Raw genomic sequence first — 20,724 nt, forward strand, 5'->3', positions numbered from 1 at the left:
TTTCAACAAAGATGCAAAAGCAATTCAATGGAAGAATAGTCTTTACAACAAATGTACTGAGACAAATGGATATCCACGCACACAAAAAAATGGAATTAAAAAATTTTATTTATTTTAGAGAGAGAGAGAGCGTGTGCACAAGCAGAAGGAAGGGCAGAGGTAGAGGTAGAATCTTAAGCAGATCCCCCACCCCCCGCTGAGCACAGAGCCCAACGCGTGGCTCGATCTCACGATGCTGAGATCATGACCTGAGCTGAAATCAAGAGTCAGATGCTCAACCGACTGAGCCACCTGGATGCCCCCCAAAAATGAATTTCTAAAAACTAACTCAAAATGGATCATACACCTACATAAGAGCTAAACCATAAAACTTCCAGAAGAATTTCTTCATGATCTTTGCTTATGCACAAAGTTAAGACATGACTCCAAAAGCATAATCCACAAAACAAATAATTGATAAGCCAAACTTCGTCAAAATTAAAAAAACTTGTACAGTTCAAGAGACACACACCGCTGACAAAAGGAAAAGACACACCATATCCTGGGAGAAAATATTTACAAATCCTGGATCTGATAAAGGATTGGTATCCAGAAAATGTAAAGAATTCTTACAGTTCATTCATAAGACACATGGCTCAATTTAAAAATGAGCCAGATTTGAATAGCTGTTTCACCAAAGATATAGCCAACAAGGACATGAAAAGATGCTACAAATCTTCAGTGGTCAGGAAAACACAAATTAAAACCCCAAGGAGATGCCATTTCACATCCACTAGAACGGCTCTAATCAAAGAGAGACAACTGCAAGAGTCGGCAAGGCTGTGGAGCAACCGAACGCTCACATGCTGCTGATGGGAACGTAGTAGAACGATAGGGCTACTGTGCAGAAGCTCACCTGTTTCGTAAAAAGTTGAACAAGCTCTTACCATGTGACAGCCACCTTCTAGGAATCTACTCCAGAGGAATGAAGATATATGTCCACAAAGACTTGTACGTCACAGCAGTATTATTTGTAACAGCCACAAACTGGAAACAATCTAAATATTCATCAATTAGTGAAAAAAATGGATGAACAAAATGTGGCATATCCATGCAGTGGAATATTATTCAGGAATAAAGAAAGAAGCTGATACAAGCTGCAGCCTAGATGAACCTCAAAAACATTCTAAAGAAGCCAGACACAAAAGACCACATTTTATATGATTCCATTTATAGGAAATGTCCAGAATAGGCAAATCTATAGAGACAGAAAGCGTTTGCCTGAGGATGAGGGTGGGAGTGGGGATTAACTGCACATGGGCATGAGGGAATTTTCAAAATGATGAAAATATTCTAAGATGGGACAGTGGTCATGGCTGCACAATTCCATTTACCAAAAATCTTTGAGCACTTAAAATGGGTGAATGTTAAAGTGCATAATGCAAATTATGCCTCAATAAAACTATTAAAAAATCAGCGATGCGAACTGGAGGAAGAGTAGAGAAGCACAATTAGGCAACCTTTGCATCCGATATACCTGAGTGTCCTCAGGTTCAAGTAACATAGTTGTTACACCTCCTCTATGTGCCCGGTGATGGGTACACGACAAAAGACACTATGTACCAGGTTAAGACAGGCAAACAGGCTGTTCCCTGGTGGGATCCAGTGAGGACATGCATAGAGATGGGGCACCAGGCTGACTAGAGATGCTTTCCTGCAGGAGTAACATCTACACCGACACCCTGAAGAACTATTTCAGAGAGGCCAAGTGGGGACAAATGCCAGGTCACAGTGGCCTTCTATGCCATGCTACAGAGTTTGGGTTTTTATCCTGAACTGTAAAGCTCGGAAAAGAGAAAAGGGAACCAGGGCTCAGCTCCGTTAGAGAGAAAAACATCTGTGTACCACTAGAGATGAAACTGGGAACAGCAAGTCTGGGCTAATCACTATGAGAACAGTTTTCGGTTGTACAATGTTACGTCATCATGAGCAGGAGTAGAGAACAGCAGTGCTCACCTTTGGGGTGAAGAGGAGTGGGCTCTGCTGTTGGTTGTGGAGAGCAATCCATGGGACCACAACAAAAGGACATGGGAAGTCAAGCAGATGAGTCTAGCTGAATAAAGCTCACAGTCCACTCTGCATGCATGGGCTCTTTGGTTCTGAGCAAGAGGGTGTAGATTACAAGGAAAGAGCTGTTCTTACTTTACAGGCAAATGACCCTTCTCCCACAGCACAAAGCCCGCAGATAATCTGGCTCCCTCTGCTTTGGCACAAAGGGGCTTGCTTCTATGATGCAAGGTCCGTCACAGTACTGGGCAGCAGCCCTGCACACACCGGACACGAGGCTGGATGGACCAGACACTGCTTCTGTCCAGCGAGCTGGACTGAGTGTGGGCATCTGGTCTCAATTCTTGACAACACTACCAGTTAGCTGGTGAATCAGGTCAGCTGGCCCTTCTGAGGCTGTTTCCTTATACTAAAATGAACCACGCTAACTACCCGGTGGGGAGTCCTGAGAGGCCCTGGTGAGAATCAACAGTGTTTATGTGTGAAACATGTGCTAATGGGATGTTATGTGGGAGAGACATACCCTTCCAAAGACTTGAAAAATAAAGTGGTCATTCAGGTATAATCATCACCCAGTGGATAAGACTGATCATGGCTGACTTTTGGAAAAGTGTGAATGAAGAGTTTCTTGACATTCCAAACCACAGTAACCAGCGTGTAATCTTAGGAAGGCAGCTCTGGAATGTGGCTGTATTTGGAGAAGTAGAAACTAAACACAGGAGTCGGGTTCTCTCATATTTGGAGGAGCAGACAAACCACCACGGGAATTTGCCTGCACTGCACCCCGAGCTGCACCCCAGCCGTAGGTCCCCGAGGAGGCATCTATGAATGAATGTGTGGTTTAAGAATTTTCTAGTGACTTTTATGTGCACCGAAGTTAAGCATCTCTGGCCCAGAGTTTTAGAAAGGAGCTGGACATTTTGGTTCTAGACGGTCAACAGGCCAGCCGCATTCCATCAGGGAACTTGTGTTCTATGGCACTGAGTGAAGAAAAGGGGAAATCCAAGAGGAGTGATTTGGAAAGCAGCAAGTAACATGCATGTTTTTCACCCAAACCCGTTCTTATAAAATACACACACGTCTCTCCGAAGACTGCTTTTGCTATACATCTGGCTCCTCTCTTATTTTCACAGGAACATTTTACTTTGTCCAATGTATTTTTTCACTGGAAGGCAATAAAAAGATGATTTACTTCTCATATTTAAAAAATAAAACAAGCAAGGATAAGATATTAGGAGTGTACTCTTTATTTCTCTTTGGTCTCTTAACACAAAAGACATGCGTTCTATAAATAAAAGGAAGATTTGCTGGGGGACAATGACTTTGGGGGCGTGGGAGGAGCAGAATTTCTACCTACGCCCAGCTCTGTGGCCGAGTCAAAAGGCTGGTCTTCAGCTCCCATCCTGGCTTTGTTCTCAGGTGAAACCTGGAAGACAAGGCTGTGTGTGTTATCTGGGAAGGGGAATGGCCCAGGACAGCAGTCCTGTGCTCAGAGCTGGTCCACTGAGCACGACATCTCCCCCACCCGCTGGTTATACCCTTTTCACAGTATCCTTGGGTGAGAACTCTCCTTTTCACAGGGCTCCTGGAAAGGCTCGAACACCAAAGAGCCAGCCCAGCCATTTGCAAACATCCCCCTCGGACTGAGGAGCCGACTGCTGAAGACTGTGAAAATGCTGGTGTTGGCCCGCTTGTGCTGAGCCCATCCAGATCAAAACACTGGCCTCAGGTGCGGCGGCTAACTTCCACACCAGGAGGTGGCAGCGGACTTAGGAAGGTTACTACGAGAGCAGCAGATCATGAGGGAAATGATCTATCAGTCTCAATGGCAAAATCTGTGCCACCGTCCTGAGGACCTGGGAGGCCCACTCGTTAGCCCACTGACTGATCCTTAACCCCTCCACGACCTAGGCTGGCCAGGACTGCTTCTAGTTCACAGTAGGGCTTATAACAAGATGGGCATGGACACACTTCTCTCCAACAGGAAACACAGACCCCACCGCCTTCCAAGTCTACCTCTGTAGGCAAACCGAGGGGGAGTGAGAAATGCTGGGGCTCCACCACGAGCCCAGGCTCAACTGCATCAGATTGTTGAGTCTTTTAAAATAAAAACATAATTTTCAAGTGCTTGTAGCAGAGGCCCAGCTCCTAAGTGGCAGCTAACAAAGGTACTTCCCTCCGGATACATGGCGAATGCACACACTCGTAAACCTTGTGGTACTGGGGTGGGAAAGACGTCTCAGGCTCCACACTGTGCCTTTCTGAACATGCTTCCAGGACACCCCAGGCAGGCAGCAAGGGACAGGAGACCAGCCAGGTGGAGAAGGGGGCCCTAAGACCGAGTCTTGCGTGAAAGGAACCGTATCCTCTTTGAGTCTGTACTGGAAGCATTTTAGAAAACCAGATTTTGGCAGCAGCAGTTGAAGGACAGCCCCACTGCCCAGTGCACTGGTAACAGAAGTGTCCTCCTGTTCGGGTCCCGCTGTGCGACACTGAGGTCCCATCCAGGGAGGAGGAAGGAGCATGGAGTCTCTTCAAGAGGTCATTTGCTAATATCGGAGGAAGAAATACGAAATCTGTTCTTTGCAGCAGCAAGAGATTCTTTCGGCCTCAAGTTCTCTGCCATAAAGTCAGCTTTGCTCGAATTTAAGGCCCACCTTGCTGGTCGTTCTACTGAGGGCTGGAGGGAGGCCAGGCCCCTGGAATTGGTGAGGGGATGGAGAAGCAGTGGACTGGCAGGGTAGACGAGGTTACTGGACCAAGCCAGCCATGGCTGGTGGAAGGACCATGTCCCTGGTTAGGTTCTAGAGGTACCAACGGTCAATGTACCCTAGAAGCATCACAATGAGGAAAATGATCCAAGAATGACAGATGGGCGAGAATCTGGCCGGACCTGCTGTTTCCTTGCTGGTCAGGTGAGGAATGAAAGTGGGGGTGGGGAATCTGAGTGAGCGCCCTGGTGGCCGTGGGAGGTAACCACAGGGGCACCCGGAGCCTCCAGTGACCAGCTGGGAACTCCCACCTAGAAGAGCGGCCCGCCGTAACTCAGCCCACTCGCTAAGCCTACGGTTAAAAAAAGTCCTCTGATGGCGGGTGTGAATACAAACCCCGTGAGCACCTTGCTAGAGGACCAGTTGAGAGTGCACTGATCCTGGACACGCGAGGGCTCAGAGGCGACCCCAAGTGCCGTGCGAGGCCTCAGGACCCTGGGACCCGAACGTGGGAGCAGACGCCGCCTTTCTCGTGGTGGGCGGTTTGCCACTGAAACACGTATTCGCCTTTAGTGTCTTTGAACGTTTTCTTCTCCCAAAGAATGTTCACTTAAAAAAAAAGTACTTTTCTTTCCAGTTTCTTTCAAGTGTTTCTTTGTTTCAATTTCGGTCTGTTTCTTTCAAGTATCTTTTTTTTCTTCTTCTTCTTCTTCTGTTACTCCTCAACAAGATGAAAAGACCTCACTGAAATCCCGAAAGTCTACACGGGAAGAGCTTCTGTTCTCCCTGGTTGCCCAGCAGTGAGGACCAAGTCCTCTGTGCCCTTGGATGGAAGAGGGAGGTGCATGGCGCTGTGGGGGCACCACCGCAGACAACGAGGACACCCCGAGCACGTCCTTCCTCCCCCAGCTGCACCCCAGCTGCCACCAGGCTGGGTCACGGCAGCCACCCCATTGCAGACTGGCCACACCATGGCTGGAGAGCAGCAGGCGAGGAGAAGCATCAGACGGCAGGCCTTCTGCAGGTGGCAGGTGGGAGCTGGGCTTGGATGGAGCCTGTGTACGTGAGGACCAGCAAAGCAGTCCCGTGTCACCAGCTGCGGAACCCAGAGGGGCTCTGCCCCACGCGGTGCCCCTTGGTGACCTAGGCTTGAAGGTCCCGAGCGCAGCGCGGTGAGGGAGGATGTAAGCACCTGGAAAAGCTGTACCTCCAGCGAGCTCACATTCACCCCATCTTCTGGTCTCCCACCTCTCCCAAGAGGGCCTGTCCCTGGAAGGGAGTGCCTATGTTTGTACCAGATCCCTACCCCGCCACAGCCCCCCCTCTGCCTTAGATGGTGAGGAGAGGGATGCAGCCCACACCAACCCCTCCCTCGTGACATGCCATGGGGGCCATAAATGTCCAGCAGTCCGTCTCTGGGTCATACATCTCCACCGAGCTGAGGTTCGACTGTCCGTCATAGCCCCCCACGGCGTAGAGGCGCCCACAACTGGCCACCAGGGAGACCCGGCTCCGGCGTGTGTGCATGGGGACGATCAGGCACCACTGGTCGGCCACGGAGCTGTACATCTCCGCGATGCTGAGGAAGCCAGAGCCGTCGTAGCCCCCACAGACGAACATCTTGCTTCCCAGGGAGGCGGCTCCGTGCCGACAGCGCTTGTTGAGCATGCCGGCGGCGGGGTGCCAGGTGGCCGTGTGGTGGTTGTAGTGCTCCACCTGCAGCAGGGAGAGAGGCACAGGTCCGGCGGGTGGAGCCAAAGCTCGGGCCGCTCGGGGGCTCGCGGCGCACGGCGGCCCACGCGAGTCAGACTCCAGCGAGAGGCCCGCGTTCCGCAGTGGCACACCTGCTCTCGGGCTGATTGAGGGACCCCGCCCACTCTGACCCCTCTGTTCTTCGTCCCAGGAAACAAAGGCGTTGCCCGAGGATGCGCTGCTATAGAGTGGCAGAGGCGGGAGGAGAGCAGGGTCTCCTGAAATCTGTCCAGAGTGCGGCACTGACTGATGCCATGGATCTACCACCAGATGGCAGTTGAGGTTTTTTAAAGAATAAATGCAATTTCCAACAAATTACCCAGAATACAACTATTTGCAAATTCGCACTGTCTATAGTTGAGCTTACTCTGGGCAGGGATTTTGCCAGCTCTCATGCAGCGTTCAGCGGAGAACTGAGCGGGGCAGGGTGAGGGTGGCATGGCTATACTCTACCCCTCCTCTGTGCCCACTGGCTCCAGTCTGGGAAGAATCTCCGAGCACGTGGCAGATGGCCTGAAACCTCTTTAGATGACGCGTTGCCCAGTTATGGCAAGGCTGAAGTTTCTTCGGAAGAACTGCCTTTCAAAATTATACTCAAAGGTGGGGGTGGTGCCTGAGTGGCTCAGTTGGTTAAGCGTCCGACTCTTGATTTCAGCTTAGGTCAAGATCTTAGGGTTGTGAAACTGAGCTTTGTGTTGGGCTCCACATTCAGTGGGGTGTCTGCTTCTCTCCTTCTCCCTCTCCCCCTGCCCCTCACTCACCCCACTTGTGCTCTCTCTCTCTCCAAAATAAATACATCTTTCCTTAAAAACAAAACTATTCTCCAAGATGGAAGGAGTGAGTGCCCTTAGCCCCGGGGGAGCCCAGACTCACGCTGCTGAAGATCTGCAGACCGTCGTGGCCACCCGACACATATATCCTGCCCTCAAACACCGTCACCCCAGCAGCACTGCGACTTGAGCTCATCGGGGTCACCACTGTCCACCTGCAGGGAAGAGCCAGAGGAGGGAGCCATGAGATGCAGAGCTGCCGTCCTCCCAGGACAGCTCAGGAGGGGCGGGGCAAACCGTACAGTGTTCCTTCTCATCCTGGACAATCTCCCCACCTCTGTAGGCACTCAAAATTAGCATGTCCTAAACAAGGCTCCTCTCTCTTACAGACGTGCTCCTACCCGGTCCTGTGGATGGGACCACTGGCCATCTAGCTGTCCTACTCAGATTCAGTGTTTTCATGGCCTCTCTTCTCCCTCATCCTTAACATTCCTGTGGTCATCAAGTCCACCTGGCCTGCCTTCTAGTCATTGCCTGCTCCAATCCCACTACCTCTGGCCTAGCTCGGGCCTCCCCCTGGGACAGCCTGCCGCAGCCTCTGCACAGGCCACCTGGCTTTCAGACCCTGCCCATCCCGACCCCGTGCAGCACGCCCCTCAGGGGGCTCCTCACTGTTTCCTCCAAGGCAGAGTCCGAGTTCCCTATGTGGTTCTTTATCTCTCAGGCCTCATCTATTTCCACTTTCACCGCCTGCCATGTGCCACCCACACTGACTCCTCACGAGCACTTTCCTTCTTCTGGGTCTCTCCTCGTGCTGTCTCCCTGCCTATGATGCGCATCTCCCACTATCTGTGATGGGTCACCTCTCAGAAGTCTTCCCTGCCACCCTGCCTCTCCCTGCCAGCTGTGGTAAAGATGAAGGTGCTCCCCACCCTGCACCCAAGAGCTCCAGACAGAGGCCCCCAGGGTAGGACAATCACGATGTACCCGTGGCCCCAGCGGACCGGCTGCTACTTAAGCATCTCAGACACCCAGCTTGATACACAGTCAGTTGGTTAAGTGAATGGAATGTTGGCTGAAAAGCATTCTGATGAATCCATTCAATGAACTGGCTTATGAGAAGATTCAAATACTGAAATGAAAAATTTGGGCTAACCTTGCCAGCTGTTTTCCAAAGAGTATTCCACAAAATAAGATGGTGACAGGCATTATGTCACCGGAGAATTTTTCAGTCCTTAAAATGTTACTATGTTTGATGGAAATTAAGAACTCTGGCAGTACGGACATCAATGTCTTCCAAGCTTACCCAACCACGTAGCATTTCTTGCCCCTCTAAATCACATCCTACCCAAATCATACCTCTCCTACTTTGGAAGGTGTTGTTCATTTATTTCTCATCCCTTTCCACCTGCACTCCCATTAAAGTGGGCTGATTTAACAAAGAGGTACAGAGCATTAAATAAACATCTCCAACTACCTAGGTAGACTACTATTTATTTTTAAAATTTATTCAATCCTTCATCCATTGAACCAAAAGTTATTAAATACCTATTATACGCAAGGTACGACAGGGGCTGAAACGGTGAGTAAGATACTCTCTATCCTTGAGAAGTTTAAATAAAACACTGCTGTTCTCATTCTCATACTGTCTGTTTAACCAGTTCCAGTTTTCCCAGGGGAGCTGGAGTCCTTACTTGTCTGTCTCAGGTGAGTAGGTCTCCACAGAGCTGAGAGAAGAGTTGCCATCATAGCCCCCACAGACGTAGATCTGCCCATCCAGCACGACTGTCCCCATGGCGCTGAAAAAAGACAGAGCTGTCATGCAGCCAGGCCTCAGACCTCCTAGGCCAGCCTTGCACGCTCCCTGGGAGATCCACCTGACCACCAGCTGCCTCTTTCTAGAGCAGATCCTAGCCCCACGTGTGAGACTAAGTGTAAAAGTAAGGAGAAAGCAGCTGCTCTGCAGTGCCCCCTGCCGGGGTTCCCTGGGGGGCCCCCTCTCCGCCCTGGCTGTGTCTGAAACGCTCACCTTCCACCTGGCTGTGCTCAAGGTGTCATTACGTCAACGTCCTCTCCTGCTCACAAAGCCGTCCCGGACCCCTCAGCAAGAATCAGTCCCTCCTGGCCCCACGCTGCCAGAGCAGCTTCTTTATCCCAGTACTTGTCGTCGTCGTGGTCACTCATTCACCCCTCAAGATCCCATGAGGCACTCAGGAGGAGGTGTGCCGTCCCAGGCCCTAGATCCACAGTGCCGAGGCGAGCCGAAGCTCCTGCCCACCGGGGCTCGTTCTGGCACCTGGGGGTGTCGGGAAGCCACCTGTCGCCTCGTAACAAGTGGGGACCTCCTGGAAGACAGGGGTCTTCCTCCATGTGACTCTGACCATGCTCCGTGTCGTGCTTTGTACGGGTTTGTTGTGTTAGCCTGATTTCCCTATTTAATTCACTGTGAAGTTTGACAGATGTCTTTTCATGACAGATGTGGCTCGACGGCCCCTACTTCGCTCCATGGGTGACGCTATGCTCCCGCTGTGCACTGATGGAGGTCCTCTGTGCTTGCCATTTGCCCCCCTCACCCCAACCACCAAGGAAGCAGCACCATCTTCATGGCACAGATGAGCAGCTGCAGCTGGGGAGGTTGGGTCCTTCTCCGGGCTGCCTGAGAGGCAGGCCTTGGATTTAAATGAGACGAGCCGACTCCCATGCTGCCCACCATGCCCCCCTCTCCTCAGATCAAAGACCCCACAGTCTGGCATAATCATATAATCTGTTCTACCCCATGCCTCATGAGAAATTAAACATGCCTGCCAGGCTGCCCAATTCACTGTTCTCAAATCTGATGCTGAAGAGTCAAAATGCATCTGGGTGGCCGACAAACAGGAAAATAAAATATACCAGGCTTACTGCCACCTTTCAAATGTACACAGCAAACCAAACTGATCCGTGCAATGTCCCTTTAGGGACACCGTAACAGATCCCCTCAACTGGCCCAGAAGAGGAAAAGGACTTTGGCCTCAGGCAAGGACTGTGGGAAGACCACAAATTCACTAGACACTGTCACTATCCTTCCAGAAGTGGACAGAAGTAACAACACAGGAGTTCAACAACAATACAAGAGAGAAGAGATGCCACAAAACTGAGTGAGGTTAACTATTAACTAAGTGGTAAAGGCCAGTGTGAAGAGGGGAGGGGGCCTGGCATGGAACACTGCAGGCAAGGGGAAGGATGATGGCAGGAAGGAGCTTGTCAGCACGGGCATGACAGAGAGCCATGTGGGACGGCAGGAGAGAGGTGACTCAGAACATTGTTCGGCAGCCTGTAATTTCAAAGGGATGAAATGGAGCTGGGTCCATGCTACTAATAACAGGGCATTAACCACAGTGAGGGAAGGGGGTGCCCAGAGGAATTTCCTCCCAGACAACACTCCAAACTCTGTGACATCAAAGCAAGGAAGTTGCCCAGAGCAGACACCCCAGGAAGAACAACGGGTTGCAGTGAAAGCAAAAAGGGCACTCATGGCTGGAGAAATGGAGTAATGAGTCATCCGAGGCCATGAAGGTTGCAAGGCACCCAAGGAGCAGAAAAGGGAAGCTCTGAGGTAGGGAGAGGGGCGGGGGAAGGAACCACAAGACTGTTAGCTCAGGGAAGAGCAGATCATGTATATAAATTCTTTTCTTCCCAAACAAACCTACTGTGACCCTTTGTGAATCTAGTCTTATTGGTATGTACAAAGGCAGACTCCTCCTGGCCCGAGGCCACACACTAACACTGCAGAACGTGGTCTGTGTACCTCCTGGCCTGACACTTCTTCTTCCTCGCCACACAGGCAGTTGCTTGATCTTACACACAGAAAACCCACAGCGGGTCCAGACAAAGGAGCCTATCAGGCAAATGCTTGGGCCACAGAATTTACAAAACAGAAAGGCCCTCTAAGAGCATCTGCCCCAGTGGTTTTCAAACTGCCCCTTTCAAAAACAACTCATGTAACTTTCCCCCTAAAGTTGGGCATCTGTGAAGAAAGCTCAATTCGTGAGACAGAAATGCAGAACTGTTCTGGTTATAGGGGTACAGACCACTTCCTCTCCTCTGTCAGCCCCGGAAGAGAAAGCTGAGCGCCACTTGAAACTGCTGATCCAGCGTGGCCCCACTGAAGGCAGAAGAAGAGAAGACCTTGTTCAGCGATCCCCCCCTCTCCAGAGCCCAGCCGTGCACATGCTCCACACATGTCTGACGGAAGGGAAGACTCAAGCACTTGAGCACTGAGAAGGCTGAATGGAGGCGCCATTCGGATGCCCTCTAACTCTTCTTCAGGAAATCTGAGCAGGCAAGGGATGGAGGAGACAAGTATCTGAGTGTGTTAAGAGACATGAACTTGGTCCACCTATGTGCTCACACCTGGTGGGGGGAGGCGGGGTGACTGAAGTGAAGCATGTTGCTATGGCTCACATATTCCCAGGGTGGCAGAAGCACATGTGTGGCAGAGATCCGGGGGGTGGCGTGGGGGTGGGGAAGAGAGTATAAAGGACAACACTTCTCATGTCCTTTCATCACTAATAAAGTTAAATCCTCCTTATTCTTCAAGTTTCAACTTTAATCCCACCTCCTCCCTGAAATCTTCCAGATGTTTCCATCCAGTTTCTTTGCCTTCTAGAATCTTCCGTAACATACGTTTTCCATTCTTATCTGATACTTAAATAACAATACAACTTCCACATGTCCATGTCTCATCTCCCCAAGCTCCTCAAAGGACAAGGCAAGGATTTTACTTTTGAGCAGACGGGGCTGAACTCCCGGGAGTGGGAGTGGCTGGCCTGGCTGCAGGAAACTCCCAGGCCGGCTTGTGTTTTGTATTATTATGTGCCCCTGCCTGTCTAGTGTGGTACTCCCCAGATGCTCAGTGTGTATGCTCGGGCTGCACGAGTGGCTTCCAGAATACCTTCTCTTGCTATTCATGCTCCGCACTCTGGTCCACGTGTCCGTCTCTGGGTTGTAGACCTCCACAGTGCTCAGCCGTAGCTGGCCATCATAACCCCCAATGGCATAGAGAAGCCCGTTCACCACAGCCACACCGACGCGGCTGCGGGCTGTTGTCATGGGATGGCACTTCTCCCAGCGATTGGCGATGGGGTCGAACACTTCCACCACATTCAGGGAATCACCTGCATAAAAATTTGCTACTCAAATTAAAACAAATGAGACCACGTGTTTAGATCACAGCTGTTGGGCATTGATTACATGGAATGTTCGACTTGACTCTATCGGTTCTTCCCACAGAAATACTCAAGCCAGATGGGCCCACTAAGACGCTTCAGCCGTGCTAACCTCAAACTGAATTCTTCAAGGAAAATCAGAATCAGACAGGAGGCATTCACTTTCTAGAGGGCAGTTTTAAACTGCAATGAGGTATGCCTCCCACTTAAGGCCAAAGCCGTAGGGAGATGGAACACTGTTTCCCCAGTGCAGGAGGCACGCCCACAGGGAAGGGCATGGGTCCCCCTGCCGACTTTCACTTACTAGTGTGTGACCCTGGGCAAGGTGCTTTGTATCCCCATCTTCTGTTCTCACATGTGACATGGAGATAATCTCTATGGCAGAGTTGTCGTCAGGATTAAATGACAGAATAGGCAAAGCACCTAGCATAGTTCTAGAACACACTAAGTGCCCAATAAATAGTAGTTACAGTAGCCAGGAATGATGATTCCAACCCTACCATTTACAACAGGGTTTTTTTTTTTTTTTTTGATCAAATAAAATAATCCCCCCTCCCTGTTTTATTCTATTGTGGGGCACTTCGCACCTACCACACTTCAGTGTTTACTAGCTGAGGACACCCCCTTTCCAGGACACATGGTTAACAAGCATATGGTAAACAGACTGGTAAACAGACCCATCTCTCATTAAGCTTCCATTAAAAATGAGACTGCCCAGGACTGCCCACCACCTGCCCCCCTCCATGAGCCTGGACTAACCCAGAGAAAAAGCCGGCCTTCACGTGGGAGGTGACTCCACCCTTTGCCATTATGCCACCAAGATTCAGGAGTCCACACTGTCCTCCCCATGAAATCTCCACTGCCCTGCAGTGGTGCCTGGGTGGCCAGGAGGGCAGGGGGCCTCATGAGCTTGCCTGAAAAATTGGCTGGGTAAGAGCTGCCGAGAACATGCCGACTCCAAAGCATGTGTGCTCTGCGTGGGAGGCAGCAGGTGGAGAGAAAGCAGTATTATGGATAGTGATGACCGTGTATTTGGAGAATTCTCCTTCTTATGGTGACGACATACAGTCTAACCCCAGAGATCCATATGACCAAACGTGATTAGCCTGGTAACAGCTGGGTCCTGGACTGCATTCTCTCCAGGGCTGGTATTTAGCTCTGATATTCTGATTTGATGGTATTCATACCTGACATGCTTTCACTGCATAGTATAATAGCTGTATCAAATCAAGAGGGATCAGGGTGTGACACACAAAGGAGGGGATCAGAGGACCAGGTCAGGTTGTTTGGTGCCTTTTTATCCACAAAATCCCAGACAGGGCCCTGCAAAGGGGAGGTGCAAGATACCTGCTGAGTTGAGGCCCCCCACGGCATAGATAAGGCCCGTGATGGACGTGCAGCAGCGAGGCCGAGTTCTGAAAGCCGGCAGGTGGGGCCGGCGCTCCGGCATGAGGTGATAGTCCTTTGCTTCGTCTACCAGGTCCCTGGAATAAGGTGTCGCATGTTACGACAAGGAGGTATTCTCCCCACGTGGTCTACATTCGTATTTCCGAGTCTGGCTGCCCCACCCCCAACTGGAAGGGAAACATGGGAGGAAAAGCCTTCTGGAAGGCTTGGTCTTGAACCCAAGTGAGTCCAGGGGGAACCACACACAGCTACTGAAACATGCTCAGAATCAGAGGGGCAGATGAGCAGAGCCCACCTCAGCTAGAGTAATCAGAATGAGTATCTTCTAATAGGCACACACCTAGCAGGAGAACAGGGTGGTGGCTACAACAGCTGGGGTTGGGGAGGTTCGACAAGCAGCCTGCACCCTGTCACCACTGAGACCCAGCTCTTCCTTCCTATCCATCTGGCCCGCACCCTGCAATGCACCATTTCTCACCCAGACCGTGGCAGCAGAAGTTGACTGCTGCTGACGGATGGCCCTGCCTCCAGTCCTGCCTCTCCAGTCCTCCAATCCACCCTCCACACTACAGCCCAAGCTGTCTAAGAACCTTTGATAGCTACCTACTGCCTACAGAATGAAGTTCAAACTCCAAAAGCCCCCTTGAGACTGCTTGTCACGGGGTCCCCCTACCTGCAGCCGCACCTCCACCCTCTCCTGCCACACACCTTCATACAGCTCACACACAGCCACTGACTTCCTCTGAACCTGCTGTGAATATGGCAAGCCGTCTGGAGGAAGGTGAACATTTTCCTTTGCTGTTCTACTTTTATAATGATCCTCCTATGCGGCTACCGCCTTCTGAGCTGTTTTGGGAGCTCTGCTGTGCCGCGTCATCACTGATTTACCCTGGGTAAAAGTTTCTCATGCTGGTAAACATGTCCCCCCTTGCCCATCACTGTGGACGGGCCCAAACCCACCTGAGGCCCAGTGCACTGACTAATGTTTCCTGGAGAGGACAAGGAGCCCCAGGGAGTCACCACTAAGTCAGCTCCTGGAGAAGCTAGGAATCCTCAAGGAGTGTAGGGAAGGAAGCCCCTTCTGCCTCGATGCTCCCTCATGGCATACTTCTTTGCCCAAGGGGTCAGACTCGGGCTCTTCCAGGCTCTAGACACAAGGCAGATCAATCTGCGTGCCGTGAATTAGGACTGACCACTCCAAATCCTTCTGCCCCTGAGCTGGAACACAAACAGCCTAAGTGGCCAAGTTCTCTTCTCTGCCTGCCCGCTCCCCCCACACCCCCGGCAGCATCCTGTGCAGGCCGGCCCTCGCTCACCTGCATTTGTGGCAGGAACGCACCAGGTCATCCTGCTGCACGCGGTCTGACAGGAACTGGGGCCGGCAGAGGGGCAGGCGGATATTGGACAACAGCTCGGGCAGGCAGGGCCCCCTCTGCTCCCGGTCATATCTGACCCAGGCCAACGCAGCTTCAAAGACCTGCCATGGCAGAGAGTGCAAGCCGTGTAGTTACTCCTCGCTCCCAGGGGCCACGTCCCCGGGCCCCCCAGTCTCAATCCCTCCACTCCCTATACTGAGGCAGTCCCTCGGGCCCATACATCTTTCCTCCTACTTATCTCCTGAAGTCACTGCTTTCTGGAAACTTCCCCAAGCTGCCCCATTTGGCCCAGCCTCTTGAAAGGCAAGCCTCAGTGACTATTAACAGCTTCCTGGCTTTCATCACGTCCTCCTAGTGAAAAGCTGCCCTTGGTTCCTTATTCCTTTGTGCATCTCCCCACACTGTCCACTTGTCTTCCCTCCTCAACCCCTCCACCCTCTGTTCTCACAGGCTGGTCAGTTCTCTGTGCACACTGTCCCTTTTACCTCGAAGGTCCCTCATATCCTCCTCTTCATCTAAACCTGCCCCCCTTTCCTTAAGGCCTGGTTCCAGATCGATGTTCTCTGGAGCTTGGCCAAAGGCTCCAGCCACAAGGGTACAACCCTTTAAAACCTGGGATCCAATGTATAACTGGTAAGTGAGCTGCTCCAGGTCATATTCATTAGTGGGAGAGCTTGGGACAGGGCTCGCTCTTGGGATGGGGCTCTTCCCTGCACCTGGAGTGCCCACATGGCCACACTCAGGGCCCCCTTTACTATTGCTCTTCGGACATTAGGGAAATGAGCTGAGTTGGGACTAACCTCCCAACAGCCTGGGGCTCCTCCTGCGGAAGCATCCCAAGCTGCTCTGCCTGGGGCCTTGGATAGTTTTCCCAGCGACTGGACCAGCAGAGGCCTTGCCGCAGAGGAGCTCCCGGCATCTGCAGGGCCAGGTCCAAGCGTCTCACCCCTGCACCGAAGCCCTTCGCTGTCCAGCCCTGGCCACCCTCTGCTCCAAGTAACGTCTCCTCACGGTCCTCTTCATGTGTCTGCGCCACACCTCTGCTGACCAAAGGGATCGCCTTTGCTCCTCTCTGACTGCTAACACCCTGCACTCTCATTTATTCACACTCTTCTTGACCACCCCCGGGAAGAGGTCTTCTTTGTCCTTCGAGGACCCTAGTCATTCAAAGAAGGCTTCGCCTCTTCAATCAGTTTCAGTCTGCCGGTGCTGACCACCACCTCCAGTCCTTTCCCCTCAGTAACTGATGCCAACGGGCTTTTGACCCTACTCCCTCTCTCCCAACCTCGTGCTCAGGGTCCCTCTGGCCCACCTCCTCCCCGCCGTCTCACCCAGCATGGGCTCCACGGCTTCTGAGGTGGGTGCCCTCAGTGCCCATGCTGTGCGCCTTCCTCCCTTAATCACGCCCACCTCGAAAAAGTCTCTACCCTGGTGAGGTCCAGCTCTCTAAGTTCATCCCCACCTGCACTCTGCACCTGCGCTAGCATATGCAGCTGACAGAGCTGGCTGGTCCTTTCTTCTCTTTTTTTTTAATTTTTAAGTTTATCTATTCTTTTTAGTAATTTCTACACCCAACATGGGGATCAGACTCACAACTCCAAGATCGAGTCACATCGAGCCAGGCATCCCCTGGTGGGTCCATTCTAACTTTGTGGTCGCTAATCTCGTCAGGCCCTGCTTCCCACCAAGCCCCTCTTCCTTTCCCTGGTATCATCCATTTCCTCTCCCGCTCCCAGAGGGCTGGCTCACGACTTTTCATCTCTCCTCACATTTCTCACCCTCCTCCCGATTCTCATTCTCAGGTAAGAAAATAGACACATGCCAGAAGAGAACGTCAGTAGAATTTGCCAGCATGTCCCTTCCCACCCTGCGCCTCCCTGTGCCCCTGGCTGTGGAGGTTCTCCCTCCTGTGGGGATGGACAGGAGTGGCTGGTGCTCCCAGCAGGGACATCCCGTGCCCTCAAGCCGGCCTCCTCTTAGCTTCCTCCAGAATGTCATGTCAGCAGCCATTCTCCCTTTCCTCCTGCATCACTGACTCTTCCCTCTCTTCTGGAAAATTCCCACCAGTAGTCAAATGTACTGCCATTTTGCTCACCTTAAAAAACAAACCAACCAACCCCTTCCAACTTCATATTCCTCCCCAGTGATTGCCCTAGTGCTCTGCTCTCCTTTAGAATAAGACTCTTTGAAAGCGTTATCTATGCTAATTTCCAGTTCGAGGCAGCATTACTTCTAATAGTAAATACTGGAAATCAGCCGACATCTAAGAATAAGGGGTGCAATGTTGATAAAATCCACTGAATGTTAGACACTGAAATGGATACAAAGTTCTCATGAAACAGGCACACAGTATAATGAAACAAACCCATAATAAACAAACTGCACACACATGGTCTTCATGGAAAAAAAAAAAATAGAAAACAAAGATTAGAAAGAGCAGGAGCCCCCGAATCCCCTGCGGATGGCTACCATGCTCTACAGACCTGCTCCTCTGACTTTACATTCAGCTCATCCCGAGACATCAGCTCGAGCACGTCTTCCAAGGGCAGGGCCAGGAATTCTTCTGACATGGACACCTCCACAAAGTGCTGGTGGATGAAGCTGTTGGCCGCGTCGTACAGCACGGCGCACATCATGGTCTCAGCAAACTGGCGGACACCCAGGCAATTTTTGGGGTGGAGACTTTTGGCATAAGAAAAGATGAAAAGAAAAAATGTAGAGGAAGAATGGTATGTTTGGTCATTCTCAGGTTGGTTCTAGGGAGAGCTACAGAATGGAGAAAACCCTGCTTTGCTCTCAGCTTGGCTGCAAACTCCGTGCATGATTCCAGGTGCGCTGCTCAGGGACTCAATTGTGAAGGTTTAAAATGAAGACACTGCCTGTTGGACCTAGTGTTCAGTGTGTGTTTTTAGTAATTTAGCCCTCTGGGAGCAGGAGAGGAAATGGATGAGTTGGTGGGACGAGTTCTCTGGCAAGTCTGGGAAGCAGGTCTGAGGACAGAAGAATAGGAGAACACATACTGTTTGCTTTCCTTCAGCCGTTGACGTTCTTGGTCAAACATCTACCTGTTCCCCACGCGGGCACTGAAGTTGTAGAATGAGAGTTTAAACCATGCGGAGAGATGACTTCTCTAACATCATCTTCTGTAAAAAGCAAGAAGCTCTATGGTCTAACTCGACTCCCAGGAACAACAGCGGTAGCTACCACTCGCTCAGCACCATCAATGCGTCCAGTACTTTGCCAGCGAGAATCTTTTCAACAGCACTGCAGAGTAGTCGTTACTTCCACTTTTAGATGGAAAACTGAGGCTCAGAGAAACTAAGACATGTGCTCCCAGCCCTCTACAAGCAAGTGGTGGTGTGGAGACTGAACCCCGTGTGCGTTCCCACGACCCGGAGGCAGATCTGCCCTCCTTGGGGCCGTCTGGGTAAATCCAGGCCCTGCGTCACACCAGGTGACATGGGAGGGTTCCTCAGGTGTCTGTAACAGCCTCACCTGGAAAAAGGTGAGGACAAGAGCTAGCCAGCTCCTACAGCTGTGGCCACGATTAAGCAAGAATGTGGCAAAAGTACTCAGCATGGTGCCTGGCGTGAAGTCAGCTGCTGTCTTAATTTTCATCGTGGTCGTTTTTCTTACTACTATTGCATCTGACAAAATCCCAAATGCACCCAACGTGGTTCTGAAATCTTGGTGACAGCAAGAGATTCTGGGGTTGAAGCTTTTCTTATTTTGACTTTGTGACTAATAATCCGTGGAGGGAGAAGGTATTTATCAGATGGAAACCGCACAGGTTTTCTTTATTGGACTGCTTGCTTTCCTTTCCCGCCACGTTGTTTAAAGTTATAGGCAGAGTTATACTCACTAGCCAACAATCACCACTGTTCCCCAGCAGCAGACCTGAAGGGCAGAGTCTACCAGGAGCCTGCCTTTGGGATAATCTAAATTCCACAAGCTGTTGCTTCCCTTCCAGCCTGAACGGGCTCTGTTCATGGCTTTGGAAATCTATGTGCATTTCCACAAAGGCCAGGGAAGCATGAGCACTGACTAACACTTAGGTAAGGCCGCATGGCCAGTCAGGGACACAGCGCTCAAGGTCAGAATGTCGGCTCAGTCATCAAATACCACCTTTCTCCTGGAGCACTTACAGGGACTGAATGAGACTTGTTTACAGGCCTTTACACACATATGGCAGATATGAGGCTCAACCTTCCCTGGGCCTCTACACCATGTGATTCACTGATTGCAACCACAGCGACATCAATTCAAGATGCCACGGACTGGGAACTGGATAGAGTCCAAAGACGTGGGCCAGGACGGTCAATATTGCTGCCTGGAGCACATTTCCATCTGCTGGCTCTCAGGTTAGGACTCCTATACCTCGCCTTTGGCTCTCTTTGACTGGCTTGGTATAATAAGGAGAGCAAAACACACCTTCAACTGAACTGGGCTTCCGTGTCAAAGAGGATGGGATGTGGGAAGCCTGCTTGTGAGGCAGCCAGGGGGGAAGGAGGAGGGAGGGCTACCATGCAGGAGAGGGCCCCGTTCAGGAGCCAAGCCGGAGGAAGGTAAGAGGGAAAATGAACCCAAAGGGCAGAGAGAGACCCACATCTTCCATTAGCCACCTCACAACTGGCAACCACCTTCTTGACTTTGTCAGCAGGGAGGCCACAATAAGATGTAATGCTTTATCAGATGCAGGAAGCAGTGACCTGAAGTAAATAAGTCATTGGGTTGGTTCACTGATGTATCTGATGTTCTGATTCAATTCTGAGAGAAGAGTTTTGGAAAATACATAGCTCCAGTACTCACCTAAAAACAAGGAGGCCCATACATCTGAAGGCTTGGAAAGGGGCCACAAGAAAAATATCAACCCCAACCTCATGGAAAACTCTGAGAGCTTTACAGCTTCTCTGTCCTCTGGAAAGTCCTATCTTTCCCACTACCGCTCAGAATGGTTTCTCTCAAGCCATTAGTAATCACAGCTTGACAACAAAGGGCCCACATGCTTGTCTTTGAATACGGGCACATAGGAAGGGGGCAGGTGGGACCGCCTAACACACTCCGCAGCCAGGCTCAGGGAGAACCACTCCAAGGAAGAGAGGCAGTGATGGTAACTACTGGAAAGAAAAGAGAAAGCAGGTCAAGCCTCTGGGGCCCGTGGGAAGGAATAAAGACAGGAATAAGGTGTGAAGTGAGGCTTCAGAAGGGATCTTGCAGGGCTGAATGGAAGAATGTCAAGGACAGACTCATAATGTCAGGCTTTGTGCTTAAGTACATCTTCCTAAAATGTCACTGATGCATGTAAAAACTCCACTGGTCTAAAAATCACTTTTCTAAGCATCTTTTGGGTGACACTCCTTTGTAAAGAGGCTAGGTCCAGTATGAAGAGTGATGACCTCAAAAGCCCCCCTAGGTGGAGCTGTTGTCCCCTTGTGAGAGTGGCCAACTTAATCCT

The 20,724-nt window shown here is 51.0% G+C and overlaps 1 protein-coding gene across 5 annotated transcripts in view; it reads right to left on the reverse strand.

Moving 5' to 3' along the window:
• Window positions 1-3,255: 3,255 nt before the first annotated feature.
• Window positions 3,256-20,724, reverse strand: part of KLHL18 (kelch like family member 18) — a 51,951-nt gene continuing 34,482 nt past the window's right edge. For 4 of the 5 annotated variants that reach the window (XM_045862557.3, XM_064596944.1, XM_054504806.2 and 1 more), the window contains 7 exons: window positions 17,753-17,951; window positions 15,210-15,370; window positions 13,834-13,970; window positions 12,213-12,450; window positions 8,974-9,078; window positions 7,383-7,494; window positions 3,256-6,473 (listed from right to left, as the gene is read on the reverse strand). In XM_045862557.3, coding sequence (XP_045718513.1) covers window positions 6,087-6,473; window positions 7,383-7,494; window positions 8,974-9,078; window positions 12,213-12,450; window positions 13,834-13,970; window positions 15,210-15,370; window positions 17,753-17,951 — 1,339 coding nt within the window. In that variant the 3' untranslated portion in view covers window positions 3,256-6,086. The remainder of the gene's footprint in view (window positions 6,474-7,382; window positions 7,495-8,973; window positions 9,079-12,212; window positions 12,451-13,833; window positions 13,971-15,209; window positions 15,371-17,752; window positions 17,952-20,724) is intronic. The other variant, XM_045862558.3, reaches the window with a different exon arrangement.

The sequence above is a fragment of the Mirounga angustirostris genome, unplaced genomic scaffold, assembly GCF_029215605.1.
Source record: "Mirounga angustirostris isolate CCGP_5_RB_7025 unplaced genomic scaffold, mMirAng1.0.hap1 SCAF_1, whole genome shotgun sequence".
NCBI lineage: Eukaryota > Metazoa > Chordata > Mammalia > Carnivora > Phocidae > Mirounga > Mirounga angustirostris.